This window comes from Scyliorhinus torazame, chromosome 14, assembly GCF_047496885.1.
Source record: "Scyliorhinus torazame isolate Kashiwa2021f chromosome 14, sScyTor2.1, whole genome shotgun sequence".
Classification (NCBI taxonomy): Eukaryota; Metazoa; Chordata; class Chondrichthyes; order Carcharhiniformes; family Scyliorhinidae; genus Scyliorhinus; species Scyliorhinus torazame.
This window is the reverse complement of record NC_092720.1, coordinates 20,131,693-20,145,841: the sequence shown is the minus strand read 5'-3', so window position 1 is coordinate 20,145,841 and position 14,149 is coordinate 20,131,693. Positions and strand designations below refer to the sequence as shown.

The 14,149-nt window shown below is 44.1% G+C and overlaps 1 protein-coding gene across 1 annotated transcript in view; it reads right to left on the bottom strand.

The window, feature by feature from the left end:
- dhx36 (DEAH (Asp-Glu-Ala-His) box polypeptide 36) overlaps positions 1 to 14,149 on the bottom strand; it is a 93,158-nt gene that overhangs the window by 24,988 nt on the left and 54,021 nt on the right. Inside the window, 3 exon segments of the mRNA XM_072473797.1 lie at positions 517 to 615; positions 3,445 to 3,562; positions 5,651 to 5,794. Coding sequence (XP_072329898.1) covers positions 517 to 615; positions 3,445 to 3,562; positions 5,651 to 5,794 — 361 coding nt within the window.

Sequence of the window (14,149 nt, the reverse complement as noted above, 5' to 3'; positions counted from 1 at the left end):
GCTACCGTGCTGCCCAATTACAATTATATCCGCTGGAGTTTAGAAGAATGAGAGGTGAATCTCATAGAAACCTATAAAATTCTAACAGGGCTAGACAGGCAAGATGCAGTAAGGATGTTCCCGATGGTGGGGGTGTCTAGAATCAGAGGTCACAGTCTGAGGATATGGGGTAGGCCGCTTAGGATTCAGATGAGGAGAAATCTCTTCACCCAGAGAGTAAGGAGTCTATGGACTTCGCTATCACAGAAAGTAGTTGGGGCCAAAACATTGTATGTTTCCAAGGAGTTAGATATAATTATTGGGCGAAAGGGATCAAAGAATGTGTGTGGGGGGGGGGGATGGGGAAGAAAGTGAGAGCAGGCCATAGAGTTGGATGATCAGCCACCATCATATTAAATGGCGGAGGAGGCTCGAAGGGCCGAATGGCCGCTTCCTTTTTTTTCTATGTTTCCAGAGTCAGCCGTCAAAAAGAGGTGAGCTTGTCTATCTGCTGACTTTAGGTCAGCACATACTCACCAGTTCTTTAAGATGGGTCACAGCCAGGTTCACCGCTTCCTTTGAAGGAGGTTGCATTGCCTTCTCCAGGAAATGGGCAATTCGACCAAGATTTAAAATCTGTGGCAAAAGTTTTAAAAAACACACCCGGTTAATCAAACGCATTCTCACACGTAGATGAAGGCAAAAGATCCTCAGTCAACCTGTGTTTAATAAAATAAAAATCCCCTGACCGCAAGAGAAAATTCTCAAAATAAAACTTGGGCCTTTAATGTATTCTGCAGTTTTATATCGAAAATCATTCAACCGTACAACTCTTATTTAACACTTCAAACAGAAATGGCAGCCGTTTTACATTAAAAGACAAAATTGTGAGACGGTATTCAATAACAACGTGCTGTCAAATGGGTTTAGATTTCCAGCTGGGGAAGAGGAAAAAGGATGGGTGGATGATAAATGTCAGGGTTGCACCAGAGTTTCTGAAATATTCATCATCCAAGTCAGCTCCAGATACTATTAAATAAACACAGGTTCAAAGGTCAATGTTTACTGTTCCCCGGTTAGGGAACTTTGCAAATTGAAGATTTCTAGCCAACTTCGAGTTGCATCACCAAAGAACACCACATTGACGCCGAGGTGATCTTGACATAACAGAGTGTCGAGACCGAGGATACTATCTGGCTTGTTCTCTATGCAAGGATTCTTTCCTGTCTCTTTTCATCTCTCCCTGTGTTTGCTTTCATCTATGTGCTCTGTCTCTCTCCATAGCCAAACTCTCCTTCTGGGTATTTCTGTCTCTGCCTCCCCCCGATTTTATTTAACATGTGTTTCAGCTTCGATTGTTGGGTGGGGACTAGATGCCGGCCTTCAAAGGAGTCAGAAGCTTGCCTGCCTGAGTGGGTGGCAGGTCAGGTGACAGGAAAGCAGTCAGGGACATAGACATCATGGTGGCAGGAATGCAGACAGAACTGTGTTAGCTTTTGAGACGTGGTGTGAGGGAGGGTCTAGACGACAGTACGAGTGCAATAAAGCTAAACTCTGGCAGTGAAGAGGAAAAGATCAAGCCTTGAGAAGCAGTGATGGGCAGATGGGTGCACTACCTAGGAGCAGTTAGGGGAACTGCAAAGATAGCATATATAGAATATGCTAAAATTGGGCAGATAAGGAGCCAGGCATATGACTCTTAATATACTACTGATTAATGGAACTCCCATGGCACTGTTCATGTATTGGTGTACCTCTGTTCTTCTGAGTCTGGACTTCCAAATTTCTGCCCATATTCCACTCCTCCAAAGCTGGCAGAGCCTCCCCCTTGTTGCATCTTCCCCAGCCTTCAAAAGCCTCTCTCTGGAACTGCACCTTCCCCAAACTCGTGTAATCTGCTTCCAGTGTCTCAACCTCAGTGTTCAACACTTCCCTTTCGTCAAGCTCCAGGAGACATTCCACCATGATATGAAAAGACACTATATGGTCTGCATATAGTTAACTCCAGAGAGCAGCGGAGGCTCCTCCATGAATATCATCAAGACAGATTCATGATTGACAAGGGTGTCAATCAAAGGGTTAGTCAAGGGTTAGTTATTGGGGGGAGGGGTTGAGGGGGGTTTGTTTGGAAGGTGGAGTGAAGACCACAATCAGCCACGATCTCAAGTGAATGGTGGAGACTGTTCGATGGGCCAAATGACCTACTCCTCTTTCTTATTATCTTGCGATTTACTCAGTTGGTATGTGGGCGAGGGGGGCATGGCAGCATTTATTATTCAGTCCCAATTTTCCTGTGGACATTAAGAGTCAATTGCATACTGTTGGCTTGGAGTTACAGCTGGCCCTCACCAGGCAGGAGTGGCAGATTCTAGTCTCTGAACAAATTAGCTTCACATAACAATCCATAAGCTTTCATGCACTGGAGCAATTCATCAAGCTTCCTTCGCCACCCCAGATTTCTACTACCTAGGACGACAAGGGCCGCAGATACATGGCAGTTGCAAGTTCCTGTCCAAGCTACACAGCATCCTGATCTGGAACTACAATCCCCTTTTCTTCACTGTCCCCGGGTCAAAATCCTGGAACTCCCTTCCTAACATCACTGTGGGTGTACCTACACAGCATGGACTGCAGCGGTTCAAGGCGGCAGCTTAACACCACCTTCTCAAGGGCAATTAGAGATGAGCAACAAATGCTGTCCTTGCCAGTGACACACTCATCTCATGAAAGAATATAAAAAATGATTGTTTTCAGGATTCTGATTCTACTATTACCAGATGCATTGCCCTGGCAGGATCCAAATTCACAATGGCTAGGCTGCTGATCCAGTTCCATAATCACCAACCTGCTGGACCGTCAAACCTGCCCCAGACACCATGACCGCTGGAACATCATGACTAAAATTTACGCCTTTTACTCCACAATCTCTTTGGAATCCATAGAATCCCTTCGGTGCAGAATTAGGCTAGTCGGCCCATCGAGTTAGCACCGAAAGAGTGTTCTACCTAGGCCCTCGCCTCCGCCCAATCACTAACCTCACCTAACCATTGGACACCAAGGGGCAATTTTAGCATGGCTAAAAAGAGAGGGGAAAATGCGGTGCCGACAAGGGGAAAAAATACTTTGGAAAATTCCTCTCCGACCGGCTGTCCAGAAGAGTACATGCACTGTATGAACCAGACTCACGATAATCATCAGCAACCGAGACATTAAGTAGAGGGTTGCCTGCCTCTTCGGGTTGATTAACACGCTGTAATGGGAGGATAGGATCATTGATAATGAGACAAAATGGACTTATGATCCTCTGACACACCTAACCATGACTACAAAGGTCATCACTGGCAATGCACATTCATATTCACGAATATAACAAGATAATCTTGTCACAGTATCCACATATAAATTGGCCTGATTCACAGCAACTGGCAAAGACACTCTAAATTGAGAACAGCAATTATTTTTAACCTTAATTTGTAAGCAAAGCTCTTCAAGTGGAGTCCTCATGATTTCCGGAAGCTGATAGTCATCTAGAAGGCTCTCTCGCAATCCATTATACAAGTGGTAACAGCAGCCTGGCTGCACCCTAGAAGGTAGACACAATAATCAAGAGTTCTAGCTGGCACAAGTAAGGCAAATAGATGGTCACCACTAGCTGTAACTTCTCCATCTGTCGAAGATGAGTTCACAAATTAAAGCAGCACTGTCATGATTATTGGCTTGGCGAGACAATGAAATATAATCCATTCTAAGCTAGACAATGAAATATAATCCATTCTATGTGTGGAAATACAGGCAATGGACTGCACTCAATGTACTTGAGTAACATGCTGGGATTCAACATGCAGTGGGACAAAATATCAAACCACGGCTTTGCATCCTCAATTGTTACATATTCAACACTCGCATTCATGCTTTGATAGTTTGCATGTACAGCAGCACCATTAGGCACCAACAGTTGAACTCCTCAGTCTGGGAGCCCAAAGACTTTCATGGGTTCCAAGGACGGACAGGGGCTGTAGAAGGTGGGAAGAATTTATTGTACTTGGCCTGTTATGATCAAGAACGCACTGCCTTAAAAGGGAGAAACATCTCAACCACCTGACCCTTCAAGTATCAGCTGGTCTGCACGTGGTTGAACCTGCAGATCGTGCATTGGACCTATCAGCCATCTCAGAGCCCATCACATTGGGGTTGAAGCAAGACATCCTCAATCCCGAGGGACTGCCCAAGACTGTGTCAGAACAAAGTGAGGAGTTTGGCTTCGCACAGGCGTGACTGTTTTGTAACGTTCACTGGGTGTTGAGGCTTGAACTGACTTCAGCTTTGCTCCAGTGTCAATTCAGGCCCCAACTCCAAATCCAGGTTATTTCTATGCTGCAACTGCTTTGCTTAGTGCAAACTAAAACCCTTTGCACTAGTGCCACAGTTGTAGTCCGAGTGCAACTGGGACATTCTATGTGGCTTCAGCTCTGTAAACAGCTCATTATAACTTTGGGAATAAAACTTCTATTCACTCGAGTGGAGAGTCATTTTCTTACATATCGTACTAATCAGAATCTAGGATGCTGGAAAGCAGTTGACTGTGCTGCAAGGGGAGAAAGCAAATTGAAAATAATCAAATGCCAGTGATTCATCCCTTTAAACCAGGCTTCAAATTATAACAGGAAGCAATGGTACTGTGCAGTCGAAATAGCTCTTACAGCAATGCAAATCTCAGACAACTTTCAATCAAAGCATAACTGTATTAAATGCTAATACACTGTAACATAATATTGAACACAGCTACAGGTAATTGAGCTTTATCTTGTAATAAATGAAACCAGCAAAATCCAGCTTCCATGCAGGCACAGGAAAAGCCAAGGAAATCTTTTAACCTTTTAATTGTATCATCTGGGTTCCAATCAGGTTGCATCATTTAAGTGCTCTGGAGTACACTGCTGTATGTGCGATGCAAATAGGCAGCCTTTTTGATTACTTTCCTATCAGCTGCAAGCTTTCTTAAATTAAGTTACATCTACCACATTCATATACTTCAGCCAGTCTTATCACCAATGCAACCCAATCACCAGCATCTTATGGAGAGCAGGACTATTACACTTCCTTTTTAAAACCGGTCAAAGGAAATAAAAGGTGGACAAGTAGGATTAAAGTAGTCAACTCCTTTAGAGTTAGCATCACCACTTAGAATTCCTACAGGGTAGGGGGTGGGAACATTCTTCCCATCGAGTTTACACCAACCCTCTGAAAGAGCACCCTCCCTCGGCCCACTCCCCTGCAACCCTACCTAATCGTTGGACACTAAAACGCAATTTAGCATGGCCTATCCACCTAACCCGCACCTCTTTAGATTATGGGAGGAAACCGGAGCTCCCGGTGGAAACCCACCCAGACACGGGGAGAATGCAATCGCCCAAAGTTGGAATCGAGCCCCAGGGACCCTGCCGCCGGGTCACTAACTGCCCTGTGAAAGCTCAACAGGCAGCACAGCCGTGACTGACTACAATATCTTTGACAAAATAAACAAGAAACACCAGTGACATTCCTTTCCAGTCCAAGTCAATGGCCAGTGACCTTTAATTCGGCAAATGCCCATGGATTGCAGTGCGCACTGTAGACAGCTTGTTCCCATGACATTTCATCTAACACAAGTTGACAGACAAGCTTACTTTACCTGCCGGCTCGACCTTTCCGCTGCTTGGCATTAGCTTTGCTGACCCACTCTGCTGCCATTGTGCTAATATTGTTTTGTGTGTCGAAGTGAGTCTCTTTTATCTTTCCTCCATCTATTACATGAACCACATCATCTATGGTGATGCTGAAAGAAAAGAAATCCACTATTTTAAAGCTAACCTTTTACTAATCACCAGCTACAAATCATTATGACAAATTGGATTTTAAAAATATACGTGTACCGTTTTATGCATCGGTACTTAAGTAAAAGCAGAAAATGCTGGGAATACATAGGAGGTCTGTTAAAGACTTGCTTTTATCCAGCAGCCTTTCATGTCTCTTAAGACAACTTGGTGCTTTACATGTGCTAAGCATGCTACATAAGCACAGGGCAGACAGAAACAGAAAGAAGACAGAATGACCCAGTTAATTGTTTTTTGATGATAACTGAGGAAAGAATGCGAGCCAAGGCAGAGAGAAATTCCGTCTCCTCTTCCAGGGCATCTCTGACACCTACCAAATTCACAGCAACACTAACATGGGGAACAAGCTCATGGTCCCATATGAAGAAGAACAACAATAATTTATGTAGCACCTTTAACGTAATGAAATATCCCAAGGAGCTTCACAGGATGAATGATAAAACAAAATTGGGCGATAAAACACGTAAGACAACAAACATTTGGGCAGATGGCCAAGAGCTTGATCAGGGAGATAGGTTTTAAGGAGTGTCTTAAAGAAGGAAAGACAGATGGACAGTTTAGAGAGAGAATTCGAGAACGTGGGCCATGCAGCAGGAGACATGCCCAACCAACGGTGGAGCAATTAAAAATGGAGATGCTAAAGAGACCAGAGTGAGATGCCCTCAGATATCTGGAAACTTCGTGGGAACACTAGAGGTCCCAATTTAAATATTTATTGGAGGTATCCATTCATTTCGATTGGGTCCACTAACCGTCCATTTAGAGGTCTGCACAAAAGTTGAGCACACTCTCGGTTCCACGTGGATGTGGTTTATTTGGCCTTTCTTTTATAATAATCTTTATTGTCAGAAGTAGGCTTACATTAACACTGCAATGAAATTACTGAGAAAATCCCCCAGTCGGGCGCCTGTATGGGTACACGGAGGGAGAATTCTGAATGTTCAAATTACCTAACAGCACGTCTTTCGGGACTTGTGGGAGGAAACCAGAGCATCCTGAGGAAACCCATGCAAACACAGGGAGAATGAATGGCAGATGCAGTATAATTTGAATAAATGCGAGGTTATCCATTTTGGTAGCCAAAACAGGAAGGCAGATTATCTGAACGGCTATAAATTGGGAGAGGGGAATGTGCACCGATACCTGGGTGTCCTCATACACCAGACTGATTCCTGGGATGGCGGGATTGACGTAGGAGTGATTGTGTCGGTCAGGATTGTATTCGCTGGAGTTCAGAAGAATATGGGGGGGGAATTTCATAGAAACGCATAAAAATCTAAACAGGACTACACATGATAGATACAAGAAGAATGTTCCTGATGGTGGGTGTGTCCAGAACTAGGGGTTACAGTCCGAGGATACAGGGTAGACCATTTAGGACATAGTTGAGGAGAAATCTCTTCACCCAGAGAATGGTGAGCCTGTGGAATTTGTTACCACAGGAAGTAGTTGAGGTCAAAACATTATATGTTTTCAAGATGCAGTTTGATATAGCATTTGGGCGAAGGGGATCAAAGGATAGTGAGGGAAATCGCGATGAGGCTACTGAGTTGGATGATCAGCCATGATCTTAATGATTGGCCGATGAGGCTGGAAGGCCGAATGGCCTCCTCCTGCTCCTATCTTCTCTGCTAATACATAGATACATAGAACATACAGTGCAGAAGGAGGCCATTCAGCCCATCGAGTCTGCACCGACCCACTTAAGCCCTCACTTTCACCCTATCCCCATTACCCAATAACCCCTCCTAACCTTTTTTGGACACGAACAGCAATCTAGCAGGACAATCCACCTAACCTACACGTCTTTGGACTGTGGGAGGAAACCAGAGCACCCGGAGGAAACCCACACAGCCACGGGGAGAACGTGCAGATTCCGACCCAGCGGGGAATCGAACCTGGGAACCTGGCGCTGTGAACCTAGCACGTGTGCTACCGTGGCAGTTTAGATAAGGTGTTCAGCTCTGAAAAATTCCTTCAACCCAAAACATTAATTGGTCTGCTCTCTTCGCAGATACTAATGAACCTATGTGTGTCTTGACATTTTCTAATTTTACTTCGCACTTAAACCTTTGCAGCTCTTATTTCCATTTACAACGTATCGGCTTAAAAGATAGGAATATTAAAAAAAACTATGATGTCAATTGATATGAAACCATCCCATTCACTTTGACTGCCAGTTCGTACATTTACAGAAAGAAAAGTGCAGAAAGTAATAAGTGTAGTTGTTAACATAAGGGATGGTCTTGGTTCTGGCTTTGAGGTGTCAAGAGATTGAACAGTTCCCACTTGTCTGGAAGGTCAGCTCCACTCCAGCAGGAAGTATTATGGGCCAGAGTTTAGAGAACCCCAAAGTGTATCATGGAGTTCATCTGATCCACAACTTTAAATAGATTGTGATTATGGGGAGCACACGGGCCTACTTTGCAGGTGTGATGCAACAGAGAACTAAGAGTATTTTTAAACAAAAAAACAAAGTTTATTTATGAAACCAGTTAACACATTATAAACCCACAGTAAACATCTTAACAGCTATCAACACCAACAATCCCCACAGATACAATATTCTATAAGTAACCCTGAATCTTTCCTTGCAACATCCATAAGACAAATGACCCTTTTTACAGAAAGACAACAGGTTTAAATTCTCTACTGAAAGCTGTTATCCCTTAGAAATCACCCAAATGAACACTCTTTTGCTTGTAGAGATATCCATGCAAATCTACTGTCTTTCATTGCAGCTCTGCCCTCTCAAAACGAAACCAAACACACCATGTAGATGCCTGCTCAAAAGCGAAAGTGAAAGACAGACAACCCAGCTCCACCCACACTCTGACATCACTGCAGTCATCCGCTAAACACCTATTTCTTAAAGGTACTCTCGTATGACAGAAGCTTCAGGGTGACAGGGTGGAGCGTTACTGTGAGGAAGATGGAGAAAAGCGTTGGTGTGATGACACAGCCTGTTTGACCCGTTTGCACATGTATTGGGTCTGTGGTGGTTCCGTTTGGGAGGATCACGACTTGCATGTCATCGTGGAGCAGGCGAAGAATGCTGACTAATTTCTGCAGGCAGCCAAATTTGAGGGGGATGTTCCACAATCCCTCACGTTTGACAGAGTCGAAGACCTTTGCGAGATTGAAGAAGGCCATGTAGAGGTTGATGCTGCTCCCTGCACTTTCCCTGGATTCGTCATGCGCTGAAGATCATGTAATGGCAGAGAAAGTCATAGATCCAAATTTGCGGAGGATACAAAGCAAAGTTAGGTGGCATTGTAGTGATCTGAGGGATGATCTGGTCGAAGTCTTCAAGGTATTAACAGGGAAGGACAGGGTAGATAAAGTAAATTACTGGTTGAAGATTCCAAAACTAGGAGAGATGTTAGGGGAAACCACTTCACTCAAAGGGTGGTAGGGATTTGGAATTCTCCCAAAAACAGCAGTTAAAGCTAGATCATTGTTAATTTTAAATCGGAGATAGGTAGATTGTTGTTAAGAAAAGATATTAACGGGCAGCACGGTGGTGCAGTGGTTAGCATTGCTGCCTCACGGCGCCAATGTCCCAGGTTCGATCCCGGCTCTGGGTCACTGTCAGTGTGGAGTTTGCACATTCTCCCCATGTTTGAGTGGGTTTCGCCCCCACAATCCAAAGAGGTGCAGGGTAGGTGGATTGGCCACGCTAAACTGCCCCTTAATTGGAAAAATGAATTGGGTACTCTAAATTTATTTAAAAAAAGAATAGTAGAAAAGATATTAAGGGATATGGGCCAAAGGCAGGTATATGGAGTTCGGTCACAGATCCATTAAATGGCAGGACAGGCTCAAGGAGCTGAATGGTCTACACTTGTTCCTATGTCCATTGAGCCTCTTGATGGGTGGAAACCGCACTGAGACTCAGGGAGGAGCTCTTCAGCCACTGGGAGAAGGCTGTTGAGGGGTATTCTTGTGATGATTAGCACTGTTGCTTCACAGCGCCAGGGTTCCTGGTTCGATTTCTGCCTTGGGTCACGGTCTGTGCGGAGTCTGCACATTCTCCCTGTGTCTCCGTGGGTTTCCTCTGGATGCTCTGGTTTCCTTTCACAAGTCCAGAAAGACCTGCTATTAGGTGAATTGGATATTCTGTATTCTCCCTCGGTGTACCCGAATAGGCACCGGAGTGTGGCGGCTAGGGACTTTTCACAGTAACTTCATTGTAGTGTTAATGTAAGCCTACTCGTGACAATAATAAAGATTATCATTATTATGACTTTCCCATGACGGGGAATAAGGAAATCCGCCTGTAATTTCCGCAGTTGGACCGGTCTCCTTTCTTGAACATGGTCACAATTAAGGGGTGCCTGAGCTCACCCAGCATGCTCTCTTCCTTACGGACAAGGGTGAAGAGGTTGTGGATTCTTGTCAAGAGTGCCTCTCTGTCGCATTTTAATACTTCTGCGGGAATTCCATCTGCGCCAGAAGCCTTGAAGTTACTGTGAAAAGCTTTGGGTGGCCTTTTCAACTTCACGGTGAGCTGGGGTTGTGTTGAAGAAGCCGTGGACATGGTGGTTGTCATGGAGTTGCTGAGTCTCCTGCGTTCTTTCCACCCACCATCTGTTCTTTCGGTCGCGGGTTCTTTGTTGCACCTCGGCCTTCAGGCTTGTTTCCTTCTCACTCGAGTTTTGGTGGAGCTGTCAGTTCAGGGACACCTTGCGTTTGTGCTCAAGGAGAACCTGGATCACCTGATCGTTCTCGTTGAACCAGTCTTGGTGGTTCCTGGCCAAGAGCCCGAGCCTCTCCTCGCAGGTGCTGACTATAGTGGCTTTTAAGGCAGACCATGTGCTGTGGGCTAACTGCGGCTCTGGCTCGCTGGTCATCGCCAAGTTAGCTGTGAGGCACTGACTGAGTAGCTCTTTCTTCTCAGGGTCTTTGAGTCCAGCGACATTACCAGAGTCCCCTGTCCCCAGTGGCAGAGTGTTTCCTGCCTGTGTAGGTATGGGACCAGGGTGAGAGCCAGCTGGTCAGTTGAAGATCTGATGCTATTTGTTTTTTTTTTAGTAAATTTAGAGCACTCAATTATTTTTTCCCCCCCAATTTTAGTAATACTAAAAGGAATAAAACAATAAGTAAAAACATTAATGGTAAGCGACGTGGCAGGTTGTTACATGAAGATATGGGTTCAACGACAAGGAAAATTAGGAGAAAAGTTAAGAGGAAATATAACTTAGGAGAGGTTACTGATCGAGGTGTTAAGATTCAAAACAGAGGTAAAAAAGCCAACGTGTACTTTATCTGAATGCTCATAGTATTCGGAATAAGGTAAATGAGTTAATGGCGCAAATCTTCGTCAATGACTATGATTTAGTGGCCATTACTGAAACATGGTTAAAGGATGGTCACGACTGGGAGTTAAGTATCCAAGGGTATCAAACTATTCGGAAGGACAGAGTGGATGGTAAGGGAGGTGGTGTAGCTCTGTTATTTAAGGATGACATCCGAGCAATAGTAAGGGATGACATCGGTGCTATGGAGGGTAAGGTTGAAACCATTTGGGTGGAAATCAGAATAATAAGGCGAAAAAGTCACTGATAGTAGTGTATAGGCCACCAAATAGTAACATTATGGTGGGACAGGCAACAAACAAAGAAATAACGGATGCATGTAGAAATGGTACAGCAGTTATCATGGGGGATTTTAATCTACATGTCGATTGGTTTAACCAGGTCGGTCAAGGCAGCCTTGAAGAGGAGTTTATAGAATGTATCCGCGATAGTTTCCTAGAACAGTGTGTGATGGAACCTACGAGGGAACAAGCGGTCCTAGATCTGGTCCTGTGTAATGAGACAGGATTGATTCATGATCTCATAATTAGGGATCCTCTCGGAAGGAGCGATCACAATATGGCGGAATTTAAAATACAGATGAAGGGTGAGAAGGTAAAATCAAACACTAGTGTTTTGTGCTTAAACCAAGGAGATTACAATAGGATGAGAGTAGAACTAGCTAGGTAGACTGGGAGCAAAGACTTTATGGTGAAACAGTTGAGGAACAGGGGAGAACCTTCCAAGTGATTTTTCACAGTGCTCAGCAAAGGTTTATACCAACAAAAAGGAAGGTAGAAAGAGGGAAAATCGACTGTGGATATCTAAGGAAATAAGGGAGAGTATCAAATTGAAGGAAAAAGCATACAAAGTGGCCAAGATTAGTGGGAGACTAGAGGACTAGGAAATCTTTAGGGGGCAACAGAAAGTTACTAAAGATGCTATAAAGAGTAAGATAGATTATGAGAGTAAACTTGCTCAGAATATAAAAACAGACAGTAAAGGTTTCGACAAATATATAAAACAAAAAAGAGTGGCTAAGATAAATATTGGTCCTTTAGAGGATGAGAAGGGAGATTTAATAATGGGAGATGAAGAAATGGCTGAGAAACTGAACAGGTTTTTTGGGTCGGTCTTCACAGTGGAAGACACAAATAACATGCCAGTGACTGATAGAAATGAGGCTATGACATGTGAGGCCCTTGAGAGGATTCTTATAACCAAGGAGGTAGTGATGGGCAAGCTAATGGGGCTAAAGGTAGACAAGTCTCCTGGCCTGGATGGAATGCATCCCAGAATGCTAAAAGAGATGGCAAGGGAAATTGCAAATGCACTAGTGATAATTTACCAAAATTCACGAGACTCTGGGGCGGATGGGAAATTAGCAAACGGGACACCACTGTTTAAAAAAGGAGGTAGGTAGAAAGCGGGTAATGATATGCCAGAGAGCATAACTTCGGTAGTAGGGAAGATGCTGGAATCTATCATCAAGGAAGAAATAGCGAGGCATCGGGATGGAAATTGTCCCATTGGGCAGATGCAACATGGGTTCATAAAGGGCAGGTCGTGCCTAACTAATTTAGTGGAATTTTTTTGAGGACATTACCAGTGCGGTAGATAACGGGGAGCAAATGGATGTGGTATATCTGGATTTCCAGAAAGCCTTTGACAAGGTGCCACACAAAAGGTTGCTGCATAAGATAAAGATGCATGGCATTGAGGGTAAAGTAGTAGCATGGATAGGGGATTGGTTAATTAATAGAAAGCAAAGAGTGGGGATTAATGGGTGTTTCTCTGGTTGGCAATCAGTAGCTCGTGGTGTCCCTCAGGGATCAGTGTTGGGCCCACAATTGTTCACAATTTACATAGATGATTTGGAGTTGGGGACCAAGGGCAATGTGTACAAGTTTGCAGGCGACACTAAGGTGAGTGGTAAAGCAAAACGTGCAGAGGATACTGGAAGTCTGCAGAGGGATTTGGATAGACTAAGTGAATGGGCTAGGGTCTGGCAGATGGAATACAATGTTGACAAATGTGAGGTTATCCATTTTGGCAGAAATAACAGCAAAAGGGATTATTATTTAAATGATAAAATATTAAAACATGCTGCTGTGCAGAGAGACCTGGATGTGCTAGTGCATGAGTCGCAAAAAGTTGGTTTACAGGTGCAACAGGTGATTAAGGAGGCAAATAGAATTTTGTCCTTCATTGCTAGAGGGATGGAGTTTAAGACTAGGGAGGTTATGCTGCAATTGTATAAGGTGTTAGTGAGGCCACACCTGGAATAGTGTGTTCAGTTTTGGTCTCCTTACTTGAGAAAGGACATACTGGCACTGGAGGGTGTGCAGAGGAGATTCACTAGTTAATCCCAGAGCTGAAGGGGTTGGATTACGAGGAGAGGTTGAGTAGACTGGGACTGTACTCGTTGGAATTTAGAAGGATGAAGGGGGATCTTATAGAAACATATAAAATTATGAAGGGAATAGATAGAATAGATGCGGACAGGTTATTTCCACTGGCGGGTGAAAGCAGAACTAAGGGGCATAGCTTCAAAATAAGGGGAAGTAGATTTAGGACTGAGTTTAGGAGGAACTTCTTCACCCAAAGGGTTGTGAATCTATGGAATTCCTTGCCCAGTGAAGCAGTTGAGGCTCCTTCTTTAAACGTTTTTAAGATAAAGATAGATAGTTTTTTGAAGAAAAAAGGGAAGGAAATCTGACGTCTTTACCCGATCTGGCCTACCTGTGACTCCAGACCCACAGCATCGCTGACTGAACCAGCACTCAGCCCTGAGGGCACGCAAGTGTCAACCACATTGCTGTGGGTCTGGAGTCACATGTAGGCCAGATCAGGTAAAGACGTCAGATTTCCTTCCCTAAAGGACATTTGTGAATCAAATGGGTTTTTACAATATTCAACAATATGGTTTCCTGGTCATCATTAGTTTAAAAAATTGTTTTTTAAAAATAAATTTAGAGTATCCAATTCTTTATTTCCCCC